The 17,429-nt window shown below is 42.5% G+C and overlaps 1 protein-coding gene across 1 annotated transcript in view; it reads right to left on the reverse strand.

Moving 5' to 3' along the window:
* LOC137436536 (forkhead box protein P1) overlaps positions 1-17,429 on the reverse strand; it is a 581,222-nt gene that overhangs the window by 311,925 nt on the left and 251,868 nt on the right. The window contains exon 5 of the mRNA XM_078786516.1: positions 6,397-6,480. Within this exon, the coding sequence (XP_078642642.1) occupies positions 6,397-6,480 (84 nt within the window). The remainder of the gene's footprint in view (positions 1-6,396; positions 6,481-17,429) is intronic.

Raw genomic sequence — 17,429 nt, forward strand, 5'->3', positions numbered from 1 at the left:
AGCAAGAGTTAAGGGGTTTTAGATGTTGTGTCTAAGGCCATTACATTTGATGGTATTTTCTGACAGGGCTATCAGTAGAGTTTACTAAAAATGATTTCTAATGTGCACCATCCTGGCCAGAGACCCGAGGCATGGGGTCAAAGTTCATGTCCACTTCACGTTTTGGGTGAAATCCACAGCATACCGGAGAGCCAAAATCGATCAAAATCAGGATACTTCACACTTTTCACACATCATAGGCATACTTGTGGATGAAAAGGAAGTACAATATCAAATAAGCAATAATTGTAATATTTTAAATGTTTTCATATGCAGGGGCTTTGGTAACAGAAGGTATTTCAAATGTTTATTACAGGTACTTATTATTGTCATTGGCCTTATTTCTCATTTCACTAATACAATCGGTTCAGACACATTTGTATCGATAGTTCAATCAACACAATATTAAACGAGAACTGCCACTGTATAACTGCTGGCAGCGATGACCGGTTTTCTCCACCTTCCCGCTTTGATACAACCCCACTTTCATCGAACAAGCTTTGATACAACCCCAATTTGATACAACCCCACTTTAACCGGACATGCTTTGATACAACCCTGCTTTGATACAACCCCGCTTTCATTGGACATGCTTTGATATGAATGAATGAATGAATGAATGAATGAACGTTTTAAGGCCATTTTTCCCCGCTAAAGCGGGGGTTAGCCGGGGGTTGGTTTGATACAACCCCGCTTTCATTGGACATGCTTTGATACAACTCCGCTTTCATCGGATACGCTTTGATACAACCCCACTTTCAGTGGACATGCTTTGATACTACCCCGCTTTCACATTATTATTTTTTCTCCATCAATTTATCCCTAGATGATGCTCAAGAAATTTCATCCTGATCGGATGAAGTTTTGTAATTGTCGAATTACGACGTAATAATGGAGGCACCTTTAACATCATCATTCACTTGGGATATTCTCCATGGATAGTTCTTTACATTGAGACATGTCTCAATCTTTTCTACACAGCCCTTCTGAAGATATAGAAGTGCAAAGTTTTTCGGTTTTTCCAATATGGCGCCCATATCGCGTGACCTATGACGTCACAATTAGCAATGAAAGATTATACATGCCGAGCCGCTCCTATGGTGAAAGTTTTTCTGTCAATCGGTGCATTGACTGCAGAGAAAATGATTTTTAAAGAAAATAAACCTGAAAATGGCAGTGCCAGTATCATTGACATAGCCTAGGATGCTCATGCGGAGTTTTTTCTTCTTCACACAATAACAACTTCTAGCTTCCAGACCAAACAACCAGTCATCTTGAAATTTTGCACACTTGTTCTCCCTTCATGACTTCGACTTTATTATAAAGTTCATGTCGATCAATGAAGTGGGTAAGGAGATATAATTAAAAAAAAAGATTTTCGTTCAATTATTTACTGCTGCCAATCCATGTGAGCTATCACAAATTCCAAAAGGGCGTTTTAGCATGCCGACATGTGGAACATAATTGTGAAGTTTCCATATGATATGATAAAAAATGAGGGAGGAGCTAGGTTTTAAAGGTTTATGCTTCAAAACGTCATAAATCCGAAATGATGCGACATTCGGGAAAATGACCTGGCCGCTTTTTGTTCGTCTTGGGCATGTGATCTCGCCTGCAAAGTTTGGGCTCGACCTGTTCAGCAGTTTTGGAGAAAAAGGGTTTTTAAGGCTTTTCACTTTAAACAATATGGCGGCCGAACCACGTGACATATGACGTCTTATTTTTCTGCATCGATTTATACCGGGATTATGCTCAATAAATTTCATCCTGATTAGATGAAGTTTTTTACTTGTCGAATTATGACATCATAATGGAGGCACCTTTGACATCATCATTCACACATTTTATTCTCCATGGAGAGTTCTTTTCAATGAGACATACCTCAATTTTTTCTGTGCAGCGCTTTTGGAGTTATAGAGGTGAAAAGTTTTTCGTTTTTTCCAATATGGCACATGTACCAATGTACCATGTGACCTGTGATGTCATAATTACCATTAAAAGATTCTAAAGGCAGAGGTGCTCCTATGTTGAAAATTTCCTGTCAATCAGTCCAACTATTGCAGAGAAGATGATTTTTAAAGGATATAAATCCGAAAAGTGCTGGCAATGATGAAAGTGATGGCAATGAAAGTGAAAAGCTTTCTGATGGCAGTGAAAAGTGAAAAGTGATGGCAATGTACAAAAGAGCGCGCACAGCTGTAAGGACAAAGGACGGGAACAGTGGTGAGTTTGAGGTGAAGGTGGGAGTGCATCAGGGGTCGGTACTAAGTCCACTACTATTTGTAGCTGTGATGGAGGTGCTGGCTCAGAATGTAAAGGAGGGTTTACCGTGGGAGTTGTTGTATGCAGATGATCTGGTGTTGATTGCGGAAAGTATGGATGGACTGAAGGAAAAGATGAACACGTGGAAGGAATGTATGGAGACAAAAGGTCTGAAGGTGAATATCGGAAAGACGAAGGTGATGGCAAGTGGTAAAGCATGTGATGTGGTGAGGTGGAAAGAACTGGGTAGTGGCCCTGTGCTGTGTGTAGGAAGGGTGTCGGAGTGAACTCCATTCAGTGTACAATGTGCGCTGAGTGGGTTCATCAAAAATGTAGTGGTCTGAGAGGGTCATTAACCAGTGTGGCAGCTACATTCAAATGTAAGGTGTGCACAGAGGGAGCTGCAGATGGAGGAAATGTTGAGTTGGATCTTGGAGACGGCGTGAAGCTGGAAGGTGTGAAAACATTTTGCTACCTCGGAGACATGCTGAATGGAGAAGGTGGATCAGACTCGGCAACGGTTGCTCGAGTGAGATGTGCATGGAAGAAGTTTCGGGAATTGAGTGGCATGCTGATGATGAGGGGAATGTCGTTGAAGCTGAAGGGAAAGGTGTATGCTGCATGTGTGAGAAGTGTTATGATTTATGGGAGCGAGACATGGGTAATGAACGTAGAGCAGCAACGAAGGTTGGAAAGGGTGGAAATGCGAATGGTTCGACGGATGTGTGGAGTATCGTTGAGAGAGAGGAAGACAAATGATGAATTGCGAAAGATGATGGGAATAGAGCCTGTGATTGATGCTGTGAAGAGAAACAGGTTGAGATGGTTGGGTCATGTGTTGAGGAAGGATGAAAGTGACTGGTTGAGAAGAGTGATGGAAATGAATGTAGAAGGAAGTAGAAGACGGGGAAGACCGAGAAAGACTTGGCTAAAGATGGTGGAAGAAGAAATGCGGGCAAGGGGGTTAACAAGGAGAGATGCAGAAAATAGGGCAAAATGGAGAAGATTGTCATGGGGACCACAAGGCTAACCCCCGCTCTAGCAGGGAAAATGGCCTTTAAAATGCATGTTGTTGTTGTTGTATAAATCCGAAAAGTGGCAGTGGCGCAATCCGTTAAATGGCCCAAGAAGAAAAAGTATTGCGTTTCTTCTTCTTCCAGCAATAACGACGTCTTGCTTCCAGACCGCACAACCAATCATGTTGACATTTTAAACACTTATTCTGCTTGATGACAGCTACATTACATAAAAGTTTCAAGTTGATCAATGCAGCGGTTCAAGAGAAACAAGCTTTTAAAAATTTTCATTCAATTATTTATTGCGGCCAAACCATGTTACTTATCAAAACTACCAAAGTATTGTTTTAACTTCCCCACATGGGGAACATTTGTGTAAAGTTTCCACTCAATATCTTCAAAAATGAGGGAGGAGATAGGTTTTAAAGCTTATGCTTAAAACGTCATAACTCCGTCACCATGTGACGTGTGACGTCATCACCCGGGAACTTTTTGTTTGTCATGGGTATGCGATTTCGCATGCAAAGTTTGGGCTCGATCTGTTTAGCTGTTGTGGAGAAAAAGGGGTTTCAGTGTTTTTCACGAAAAACATGGCGGCCGAACCATGTGACGTATGATGACTTAATTTTTTGTGTTCTGATATTTTTTTCAATTATGTCATGTTAAAAAAAAATCATATTCGTGGCATCAAGGGGTCTATTTTTCGAATTCTAACTTCATAACGTTAGCAATTTTAATATCCTAAATAAACATGTTTTTGGTCCCATTGCAGAGTTCTTTAGAATGAGCCATAACTCCATTTTTTTCATTGAGCCGTTTCAGAGATATAGAGGGGCAAAGTTGAAGGTATTTTCCAAGATGGCGCCCATACCACGTGATGTATGACATCATAATTAGCAGTAATAAATTCTACATGTCTAGCCAATCACTTGGTGAAAATTTTTTGTCAACCGGACCAACAGTTGCTGAGAACATTGATTTTAAAGTTTTCGGAGGTGAAAAATCAGGCGGAAGAATAATCCTAGGAAAAATAATAGGTTTTCCTCTATATTTCATGTAGGGGAAACCTAATCAACCAGAATCCCACTCTGAATCCTCAAATGAAGAGCTGTATGTTGGCTCCTTTTCTGGTTCATCAATGGCACTGAGGCCATCTTCCATGTGTTGAAAAATGTCATGCGGGATCAAATCCCCTTCATAAAAACCATGAAATCTGGTAATGACCTTGTTAAGCTTCCAGTCATTCTCTGTAGGGTTACACATGGCTGGAGCACAATTGTGGGCATTTTCTAAATTGTAGCCACATCGTTTGTGCGCTTGATCTTTTCAACAAGAACTGACCTGCAAGGTGGAAATACACCCAAGTCTCTTTGCTTAATCCTGTCAAGGGGATGCTTCTTGATTTTGAGTGAAGTGGCTTGATGGAACAATACAAGCCGAGCATCGTTTACACTTGACAGCTGTGGTTTTCCATTGAGAGCACAAACAAATGTTTCTATGCTGGAGATAGTATCTGGTGATACATAACATGAGTCACCAAGCTTTGCGAAGGCTTCCATTCTGGCTTTCCTCAATTCCAGGGAATGTATTGTTCCTTTTTGCGCAAAAGATTGTGTAATCACATCCTGAAGAAGCATGTTGGGCTGGAAGAGCAGAACACAGTTTAGGATCCAGAGACTTGGCAAGGGTAAAAATATCGACGTACCTCCGAGTATTGTTTGTGTTGGATCACCGACCAATCCAAATGTTTGAAGCAATGTTATTCATATGATAGAGCTAAATGCCCATGACACCAGTGTCAGATGAACTTAAAATAACGTTAGCATTTGCCTTCTCTTGTGACTCACAGATATGTCGAAAATGTCAGACAATGTGCATGTCATCCTCTTCATGTTGACATGCTAACAGTCAGGAATGGCCTGCATGTCAAGCTTTTTCATGAGTTTGTTCTTGTCTGTTTTATTAGGTGATCCATTGACATGTGCCAGTGACATTGGCACAAGAGTTAGGGGTTAGCTGAACACATTTGACAAGTCAATGGCCGACGATGCGCAAAAGGTTTTGTTGTAGAACTTTCAAGTTGTGAGCATAAAAATCCTCGTTGTGGGACACCGAACTGAGCATTCTTTCCAGCACTCTTTTTTAGAATGGATGTGAATTTTGTAAAACAACTGCTGTGATATCCATAACGTTCTTCATAGGTTTCTGGTAGCTGCTCACTAAGTTTTGCATATTCAGAAGGGCCCTCTGACACCTTTGTTCTCATTAACCTAATGTTTGCAGCTCCCTTAGTTTGCTGCCACGTTTCATCGTCGAATGCCTTTACTTCTTTCTTGTGAGTTCAAACATGTAAAATGCAAACGGTTTTTGTTTTGTTCGCAGCATGTTCAGGTTGAGCCTCTGCACTTTGATCTTCTGCAATTGTCCTGTATTAATTTTCACCTGAAACGAAATGTGATGCAAGACTTGTTAGCCACCGCAAATAAAATGAGAAACTAAGTTAAAAGGAGTTTAAGTTGCAGATGTTACAGAAGTTACAGATGGTATGTGATCGGTGGTAATTCTGCACTGGGATAGCAAACCTTGACCCGATGCGGTGGGACTCTGACTGCAATGGGGCCCATAAGAAATCACCTATTGTAAACTGCACTAACTCTATCAGAAAATACCAGCAAAGCAAATGGCCTCAAACACAAGGTTAAAACGAACCTAAGCTTTTGGATGAGGAGACACCAGCCACAACAGAAATATAACCAACCCTTCCGACTAGGTGGCCTGGTTAACTTACTACCTTGAAGTTACTGCAGAGCAAAGAAGTTACAAGACTCGAGATAATTTTAATTCTCTCGATGCTGCGGAGTAAGTGTCTGCTATTGCGACCCTATGCCTGAGAGGTTCGCACCCATTCAGCCATTCATTAATATTGTATAGCCTCCGTTGTCTTTCCAGCACTTGCCAACCAAATGGGCTAAATTCTCAGGGATCTCATTTTGAAAAGGGAGAAGATGAAACGAGGTTAAGCATGAGTATAAGTCCCAGATAGAGAGAAAAAAAGATTTACGGTGAAGCAAAAATTTACCTCTTTGCAGGCTTTGCTGCTTTGCTGTAGAAGCTGCAAATGCATTTGTTCCTGCTGCTTCTTATAAAATTCTTGCAGCTGTTGCTGTTGAAAGAAGATGAGACATCTTATTGGAAGTGCAGCTTTATCAGTGCTCATGGCCCTACCTGTAATAACATCCCCTAGGCCTGAAGGCCTAATCTTAAATAATTACTCTGGAGGTCTCATTTTGGTTTTAATTCATTTACATATTACATACTCATAAATGGTGGAATTTTTGGATCCCTCACACTCTTCCCATTGAAATTCTTCTTCCTCCATTTCCACCGCTGTTAGAATAATATGAACCCATAATAGAATAGAATAATATAGAATAGACTAATAATAATATAATATAAAAATATAAATCTTCTGTTCCCTTGCTTTTTCCATGCCAAAATAATATGAATATTAGGCCCTGACAACATAGAAACTCTGATCCAATTGTCAGACATTTGTTTGGTTTAACTTGCACACAATGCTCAGTATAGTGATTGGGCCTATACGTCCCATGGCCAAACAGTGATGCAAAGACAACAAAGTAAGCTTTGAAGGAGATTAGCTCTTCAAATACCATCAAGATGTGCATTTGCATCTACACAGACTGTTTACCTGAGAAAAGTTTCAGACTACAAACAATGTGAAAAGAACACAGGTGACAAATGCACAGTTAAAGTGTGACGGGAATGAAAGTGGCAATCAAACTGTTGCATGATGTCATTATCACATGATAATTTCCAGACTATCAACTGTTAACAAGGCAGCAAGCACTTCCCCTGATAGTTACAGAGAAGATCCTTTAATTTCCAAATTACACTCCAATCAACTGCAGGTAAAAGTGGCAACTAAAGCAACTGAACTATTTGTAAAAAAATATATACATATATACACACTACCGGTCAAAAGTTTTAGAACACCTCAATTTTTCCAGTTTTTATTGAAATTTACGCAGTCTAATGTCTCAATGTACTCTGAAATTAAGCATAGAACAAATCAACAATTGGAGATAAAAAAACGAAATCATAGAATCATTTTGTTCAACAAAATTTAATTTAAATTTTTGACACAGCAAAGTAGCCACCTTTTGCAGATATAACCGCCGAACACACTCGTGGCATTCTTTCTACAATGGAAATCAAATATTGTTTGGGAAGTACTTCCCAACACTGTTGCAGAAGTTCCCACAAATGTGTTGCACTTGTAGGTTGCTTTGCTTTCACCCTTCTGTCCAGTTCATCCCAAACCAGCTCGATGGGGTTTAAGTCTGGAGACTGTGGTGGCCATTCCATGATTTGAAGCCTACCGTCTTGTTCTTTTCATCGAAGGTAGTTTTGACATAGCTTGGAGGTGTGTTTAGGGTCATTATCTTGCTGTAGGATGAACCCCTGACCAACTAGGCGTATACCAGAGGGTATTGCATCGCGCTGCAAAATGCTGTGGTAGCCCTTTTGGTTCAGGGTGCCAGTCACTCTGTGCAAGTCACCGACTCTGGATCCAGTGAAAGAGCCCCAGACCATCACGCTTCCTCCTCCATGTTTGACAGTTGGTGTCACACACTGAGGAAACATCCTCTCGCCTACTCGACGGCGTACAAAAACCCTGCGTGATGAACCAAAGATTTCAAATTTTGATTCATCGGTCCATAAGACCTTCTTCCAGTCTTCAGTAGTCTACTGGCGGTGCTTCATGGCCCAGGCAAGCCTGTTTTTCTTATTTTGCCATATTAGCAATGGCTTTCTTACTGCCACTCGACCTGTCAAACCTGCAGCTCGAAGTCTTCTCTGCACGGATGAAACTGAGACCAGTGTTAAGCTGTGCTTGAAGCTGTTGTCCTGCGAGGCACCTATCACGCAAGCTGTTGACTCTCAGAAACTTGTTTTCTGATTCTGTTGTGGCTTTGCGTCTGCCAGACCTCTTCCTGTCAGAGTTTCCTCCAGTTTCCAATATACTACTTCCTGCAATATGAATGAATGAATGATCGTTTTAAGGCCATTTTCCCCGCTAGAACGGGGGTTAGCCTTGCGGGTCCCATGACAATCATGCTTCCCTGTTTGAGGCAATGTTTTTATGGCCGGATGCCCTTCCTGGCGCCAACCCTTGGTCGCCTCTTACGATGCACAGGGATACGGTGTACCTATTCTAAACAGGGGTACACACCAGGATCATTCATCCCAGCAAGCTGGTACTCAATTTGCCGACCTCGGAAGGATGACAGGCTGAGTCAACCCCCCTGGTGTTAATTTAGCGATCGACCGGGATTCAAACCCAGGATCCTAGGATCCAAAACCGGCACCATAACCGCTAAGCCAACACCAGGCTACTTCCTGCAATGCAATATTGTCCATATAATGCTTCAGAGGGTGTAATAACAGTCTGTTCCAATACTGCTTTTATACAGACAGGGGGTTTGTAATCAAGTAATCAGCAGAGGATGGGACACCTGTCGGAATTGTTTGCATCAACTTTCAAGGCTTAATTTACTTACATTGCTGCAGAACAGCTGTAAGTTGTTAACCCATTACTTGTTCCCTGAAGAAGGCCCTTTTTTACAATATAACTATGCAATTTACATTATTTTCCCATTTTTGCTGACCTAAACTTTTTTTTTAACCTCGAGCAGTTTACTGCTTACCTTTGTACCATTTCAGGTTATTCATTGGACATTAAACTACATAAATTTCAATAAAAACTGGAAATATTGAGGTGTTCTAAAACTTTTGACCGGTGGTGTGTGTATATATATATATATATATATATACTGAATATATATATATAAATAAATAAAACTTCCATTTAGTTCAATGATGCACAGCTCTAGCTAATAAAAACATTGGCCATTATAAAGCTCGCAGTGTTAAGTGTGGAAAATTCTGAGATTTTGGCTGGCTCAATAGCGCAATGGGCTGTCGCCGCTAAAGCGATGGAGGTCCTTGGTTCGAGTCCCGTGTTGAGTCAGAGTTTTTCACACTGATCCATACGCAGGAATTTAATTCCTGTTTATTTATATATATATATATATATATATATATATATATATATATATATATATATACGTAGTGTGTTCAAAAAGTATCCGACCTTTATTTTTCGTGTGTAAAAAAGAAGAAGCTAGGGAGGCGTTGATTGGTGCACGTATGTAGGCGATCCTAATGCGCACGCGTGAATTTTTTCCCACCTGCAGAAGCTGTCATTCGACGGCAGACCGCCGATGAGTGAGGACATGTAAGCGAGCGCCGTCGGATTTTCGTTTTTGACAAAATGACGGAAAAACTTGAACAACGCTGCTGCATCAAATTTTGTGTTTTTTGGCCTCGGGGATGTTGGATGCTTCCATTGTGATGACTGCAACTTGGTTTCTGGGTCGTACCCATAAACCCAGGACTCATCGCCAGTGATCACTGTGTTGAGGAAGCTGGGATCGCTGTTCACAGTCTCCAGCATGTCCTGTGCGATCTCCAAACGGAGTTGCTTCTGCTCAATCGTTAGCAGCTTTGGTACGAACTTCGCTGAGATTCTCCTGAAGCCCAAATCCTCCTTCATAATGGAATGAACGGTGTTGAATCTTGCGGATCGTTTCCACTTGGGAATCGCCAAGCTTTACACAAAATTTGATGCAGTAGCGTTGTTCAAGTTTTTCCGTCATTTTGTCAAAAACGAAAATCCGACGGCGCTCGCTTACATGTCCTCACTCATCGGCGGTCTGCCGACGAATGACAGCTTCTGCAGGTGGGAAAAAATTCACGCGTGCGCATTAGGATCACCTACATACGTGCACCAATCAACGCCTCCCTAGCTTCTTCTTTTTTACACACGAAAAATAAAGGTCGGATACTTTTTGAACACAGTAGTATATATATATATATATATATATATATATATATATATATATATATATATATATATATATATTCTACAAATTGTTTGTATTAGCTAGAGCTGTGCATCATTGAACGCAATGCAAGTTTTATGAGAGTGGTGTTACTAAGAAGTCCATCTATGAGCAAAACCAAAAGTCAGTTTCCTCTTTCATAAAACCTTGGCTATGACGAATGAATTACCAAGCAACTTTACAGAATTTAATATCTGTAAAATATAATATGTCCTTGACAAATCATTAGACTTTCAGATCTCCAGGAAGCTCGCTTCGGGCAGGATGGAACTTCTTTTTGAAGGGACGACATTCTGGCATATTTCCTCTCCAACTGTTTAATCCCAATTGCATTGCTGGAGTAATGAACAGCCTAATGTTTGCACAGATGCGATTAAACAAATTCAACTAATCTTCCCTTCTATGTCAGTAAATAATAATGGAAGGTGTCAGAGTCTGGCCGGTGAACGTCAATCCTTCTAGCTATTGTATATCTTATGGTCCTTTGTATGATATAAAATGCAAACCAGCTTTTAAAAGCTCAGCTCCACCAGTGGAATACCGACATTAGCATCTGCTGGAATAACGGCGAATTTTAACTAGGATTTGGAAGGGCATGAGTTACCCCATTTCCCCAGCCAACGCGATTAAAATAACCTGTTTCCTCGTGCCGTGCCGCATTAGCCATTCAGGAATCCCCCAGTGCACCAAAATGAGCAAATGTTCGCTGATGACTCCAGAGAATCAGACTAGCCTTCAGAAGGTGTTTGTAAATGCAAAGTGGCTGGCGCAAAGTGCTAACCCAAGCTCATCAAACTACCTTCGAGGAAAGAGTTCTACAGGAAGGAATGCGAGTGTGCAGTTCACGGTTGGTTATCTTGCTTTCCTGAAACTCTTGTCTACAAATCCTGCAACATTCCACTCTCGTGCCTTGAATTCTTTGAAAAAAACAGTGATTGCCAGTGAATCCAAGCGTTAATTTATGTAGATAATCCGGCCAGGGCCTCAGGTGGGTTGCTGAAGCACCAAGATGGACACATCCCCTTTTTTTTTTTGTCCACCAAATGAAAATGTGTGCTCACATTTTGTAAATGATTATACCTGTATCCACTATACGTGTGGACGCACGTGTATATGCTGAAAAATGTCCTTCAATCATCAAGATAAAAAGCACCGTAGGAACAAAGTTGCTTTTGGTAAGTTTTAAGTCACATGGCTGCTCCTTTAACTCAAATAGAACAATGCTGTGATTGACAACAGAGACGCAGTTAACAAGGACTCAATTAATTGGGGGTGACAAAAATATATTTCAACAAAACAAACAACTACTGCTATTTTCCCAGTTGAGAATTCACTGGTTAAAAAATTTAAAGTTTTTATTTATTTCCACTAGGTTATTATTCTACTGAAAAAGTATGTATTTTAAATCCTACAAAACTTTGAACAAGAAATCGTTGACCTGCCACTTCATTTAATGTAGTTCCACACGCTGTCATGCTTGCATATATATTTCACGGAATTCCCCTAAACCTTTATATTCTGGGGCACTATGTAGCAAATCCTCAAGCCAAAAGTCTTCACACCCAGTCAGCACTAATGCACACCACAACAGGAATCCTTGTACCACTTGACACTCATCAACACCTTCCCCTGACGCTTCCCAAAAATCTTTTAACCATCCTCACTCTCCCATTAAAGTAGTCCGTGGGCTGAGTAGGGTTTACATGCACCCCCCCCCACAACTTAACTTCCCGGGTATGTCCATGTACCCCCCACCCTAGGGGTTAGGAAAAACCATGTTAACAGAAAAAAAACTCATTCCCTCATAGTTTGACCTCTGGTGACCTCATTAGTGACCTCATTTGCATATAACACATATCATTGTAAAGAGTGTCCCAGGACAAACATTTTGAGGGGTCATATGCAACCATAGGATGACTAGGTAAAAAGTTATGGCCATTTGAATTTCGCCTACCCCTAATTTTCGGAAATCACTGACACAGGGGGGGGGGGGGGGGGGGGAACATCAAAATATGCGTGGGAGGTACCTTGGGAATGAGTTTTTTTTCTGTTAACATGGTTTTTCCTAACCCCTAGGGTGGGGGGTACATGGACATACCCGGGAAGTTAAGTTGTGGGGGGGGGGGGGTGCATGTAAACCCTACTCAGCCCACGGACTAAAGCATTATCCCCAGATATTTATGACTTTTCTGAGACTCCAGCCTTTTAGTTATTTCTGCCCGACTACACTCATCCTCAATGATCACAGACCCCTAAATATTTCGCTACAATGTTCAAGGAATGTAGTTGAAAGCCTATCCACACAAAGTAAGTAAATGTCACAATTTTAAGGATGACAATTTGAAGAAAGTTTTGGAGATGGAGTACCTCTCAGATTGGTGTTAAGCGAATGCAGTAATTTAGCCAACAATTTTATTTCCCAAAATAAAATTGACATGTTATGCAGGAGCTTGTGTTTATTAAAAATGAAATGACTTGAAACCATTCCAGTAACCGCATCGGCTCACGGCATGCCACTTTTATCTTGAACTCCATTCATGTATCGCCATTCTGTGTGGTTTGGCCACATTCCACCCATTAGGACAACTAGGTAGCAAATGAGCCGACCAATGCTGGAGAGAGTTTGTATGCAACATTTCTACATCCCTTGACTTGTGTACTGAAGCTGAAAGAGATAATACTCACAGTAGGGCCATCTACTTTTCGTCCAACTCACCCTTGCCCAAGCTTGTAATAGAATATCTACAGTGCCTTCAGAAAGTATTCACACCCCTGACCTTTTTCACATTTTGTTGTGTTACAGCCTGAATTTAAAATGGATTAAATTGAGATTTATTTGTCACTGATCTACACATAATACACCATTAATGTCAAAGTGGAATATTTATTATTTATTTTTTACAAAACAATTAAAACTGAAAAGCTGAAATGTCTAGCTTGAGTAAATAAATATTGAACCCCTTTGCTATGACACACCAAATTCAGCTGAGGTGCTTTCCAATTTCCTTAGATCATCCTTGAGATGTCTCCACAACTTAATTGGACTCCACCTGTTGCCAATTAAATTGAATGGACATGATTTAGAACGAAACACGCCGTTCTATATAAGGTCCCACAGTTGATTGTGCATGCAAGAGCAGAAACTCTACCGTGAAGTCCAAGGAACTGTATGTATAAATCTGAGATAGAATTGCGAAGAGTTACAGATCAGGGGAAGGGTATAAAACAATTTCTACAGTGGTGAAAGTTCCAAGAGCACAGTGAGCTCCATCGTTAGGAAAAGGAAAGAATATCGAACTACTCAGACTCTTCCTAGAGCTGGCCATCTGGCTAAAGTGAACAACCAGGCAAGAAAGACCATGGACAGGGAGGTGACTAAGAACCCAATGACCACTCTGAGAGAACTACAGAGTTCCGTGGCTGAGATGACAGAACTGCCGGAAGGCCAACAGTCTCTGCAGCACTTCACAAATCCAGGCTTTATCGGAGAGTGGCCAGACGGAAGCCACTCCTGAGAAAAAGGCACATGACAACACACCTGGAGTTTGCAAAAAGGCATTAAAAGACTCGGAGCATGAGGCAAAGCATTCTGTGGTCTGAGGAGACGAAAATTGAAATCTGTGGCCTGAATGCAAAGTGATACGTCTGGCAGAAACCATGCACAGCTCATCACCCATCTAACACCATCTCTACAGTGACGCATGATGCTGGTATGATCATGCTATGGGGATGCTTTTCAGCGGCAAGGACTGGGAGACTCGCAAGAATAGATGGAACAATGAATGGAGCCAAATACAGGCAAATCCTTGAGAAGAACCTGCTTCAGAGTGCAAAAGACCTTAGACTGTGGCAAAGATTTACGTTCCAACAGGACAATGACCCCAAGCATACAGCCAAAGCAACAATGGAATGGTTTCAGAACAAGAACCTGAAAGTCCTTGAGTGGCCAAGCCAAATCACAGACTTGAATCCGATTGGGAATCTGTGAAAAGACTTGAAGATTGCTGTTCACTGACCCTCCACCATCCAACTTGACAGAGCTTGAGCAAATCTGCAAGGAAGAATGGGAGAAACTTCCAAAATCCAGATGTGCAAAGCTGATACAGACATAGCCAAGAATACTCGAAACAGTAAACGCATCCAAAGGTGCTTCTATGAAGTATTGACTCAGGGGGTTGAATACTTATGTAAATGAGACATTTCTGTATTTTATCAGCCCCCGTTGGACTTAGTCCGAAACAGGGGCTTAGGAATTTAGTATGGCCCATCCGTCTGTGAGTCCACAACCCTAACTTGGAGATATAGGGACCCACTTTGTTCGTACTTGGCACAAAGCCAACACATGATGGTATACATATGCACATCATTTTGTTTCAATCAAATATGGCCAACTGGTGGCCACATCATTTTGTTTCAATCAAAGATGGCCAACTGGTGGCCATTTTAGTTTTAAAAAACCCGATATTGACCAAGTCCTCAACCATTTCTCAGACATGTATCTACAGATCTCACTCCAATTTGGCACACAGATAATGAATGATGCGGTACATATGCACATAATTTTTTCGAGATCAGATCCAAGATGGCCAACTGGTGGCCATTTTGTTACTTAAACGTGTCCCCATCCATTTCTCTGCCATGCGTGGAACGATTTTGTTCAAACTTGGCACAAAGAAAATACATGAGTATTGTTACAGATACGACTTTGATGGTATGGTGGGCCGAGCGGGATGGCCGCCGTATCCGTACAAGTTACCCCGATTGCACCCGGGGTTGACTAATCGCGCTATGCTGGCTCAATAAGAAAAAGACGACACCCGGCTGGATTACAATCACACAATACGACACCAGGGATACGGTTCTCAAAGGTTGTTATTACAATTGCGGAAGGTTTAGATTACAGGGACAAGAGGGAAACATAGGAAGGTGGGCACTTAAACACACTTATATTATCCCCGGACAGACGACAGGCAAACGCGGGACAAGGCTCACTCACACGGGGTTTGATGGCCAGGAAAGCGGGTAGCGATCGCTCCAGGTGCACCTGTGCTCAGGGCAGGATCACGTACGGTGGTGTCCAGAGATGCGTGAAGGTATCACAGCGCTTGTGGGTCGCGACTTTGGTCTCAAGCTGGGGAGGCCGCTCAGCGCTCGGGAGGGTGGCGTCTTTTCCTTCCAAGCTCGGGGCGCATCTGACGTCACGTCCGGCGCGGGGCCGCGTATATCCGGCGGGGAGTCACGCCCTCGCTCGTTAGCTCCGCCCCATATGGCATCGGCCCATGGCTTCTCATTGGGTGCGGGGGTTACCGGCTCCGCCCTTGACGAGGGGCCGACAGGGAGCCCCCTTCTGGGTAACCCCGTCGAGCACATGTTCAATGGCGGCCAACCGAGCCGGAGTGAGGACGCAAAGCCGCTGTTGTTGTGGTTGTTGTTGGAGCTTGAGATGATGGGAAGAGATGCGGGGAGGTATGGGAAGGTCCTAAACTCCTACTGGTGCCATATCATCACATTCTGGTGCAACGAAGAGTCATAATTAATGGAAACAAGTCCTTAACTGACATAGATTAAGAATAACTAGCAAGATGTCCTATAATTGTCTACGTGTGGTGCGGGGGACCTGGGCACGACATTTAATGGGGGAATGAAGGGGAAGATCGGCTCTAATGGGTGTTGTTTACAGACAATGGGACTAGGGAATGGGGTAAGGGGAGAGTTGGGGAGTATCGGAGAAGATAGGGGAATATTTACAAGCGGATATGGAGGTCAAATTCCATATTCGCAACATTGCACCCTTCTCTACCCTCGGGGCGTCCCGACCCGATAAATTTTTACCTACTTTAGTGTGGCACGCAATGTAGTTCCCTCTACTATTAACTCTACCCTGAGTGCGACAGTTTTATAGATATTCACAAATGAGTAAATATGTCCCCCTGCGACGTTGCACCCTTCTCCTCTCAGAAACACACCCACAGGATAACCGAATCCGGAAAGAATCCTCAAACTAAACATACAGCCGGTAGGGAGCATTATTTACAAGACTACGCTGATATTTACACTACGATCCAGGACCTGTCTTTGGAGGAACACATGCAGATGTTATGCATAGAGAGAGCGCGCTTGCCAACATCGATACACCAACCCACGAGTGCTCTGTGGCCGACGGCCTTTAATAACGTGCAGAGCACCCTTTCCGAGCATCAACAGCACCACCCCACCACCAATCGGTGCAGTCACCATTGTTCATTGGAATAAAAATAACTTCAACAACCCCTAACCCTGCAGGTGTCTCTTGCTCTTCTTGTGGTGCACTTGGTGTTAATTATTAGTGGTTCACCTGTATGGCATAGGTGCCCCGTTGACCCATAGGTCCATCCCCGGGTGGTGCTTGGCCGCAAAAGAACTACGGTCCATTGTGGGTGGCCACCAACATTGCGGTCCATATGGTGTATCGATCCAGGCAACAAGCAGCGAAAGTGCAGGCCCACAACTGCGTAGCCAGCACCTCTCTCTCCTCTCTCTCTACCCCAAAGCCAGATCCTCGGAGGTGGGAGACAAAAGAAGAAACAAGTGAGTAAGGTGGTAAGGGCGCAAAAGTGCACGCAATATAAGGTAATGCACACTGGGGGCACATGGGAACCAGGTGAGACAGGTACGTTCCTATCGTACGCCCCCCCCCCACCAGGTAACCTACATGGCCCCTCCCTTACCCCTTACTGTATCCACACAACACAACACTACCCATAAACATCTACTTTACAAATCAACAAACATCCCTACTGTCTTCCCCGTTCCTCCCATATACCAAATTCGTCTTCTCTCCCTCCTAACCAATCAAATTTGCCATTTTCAACTCTCATCAAAATTTGCCATCTCCAACTCAACATCAAAATTTGCCATCACCAATTCATCATCAGTCCCTCCTAGGGAGGGAGAGATGGAATCACCCCAATGTCTCATCCACGTCGTGATGCGTCTCACAAATCCAACAGCAATTCTCATTTCCTGCAACACAAACAAAGAAAACACAGGTGTGGAGTCATCATCATCACCACAGGTAAGTGGCTGCGTATGGTGCGACAGGTTCTTCAATCCTAACTATTTCCTAAATGACTTTAACAACTTTACA

Source organism: Myxine glutinosa, chromosome 11 (assembly GCF_964187855.1).
Source record: "Myxine glutinosa chromosome 11, kmMyxGlut1.1, whole genome shotgun sequence".
Taxonomy (NCBI): domain Eukaryota; kingdom Metazoa; phylum Chordata; class Myxini; order Myxiniformes; family Myxinidae; genus Myxine; species Myxine glutinosa.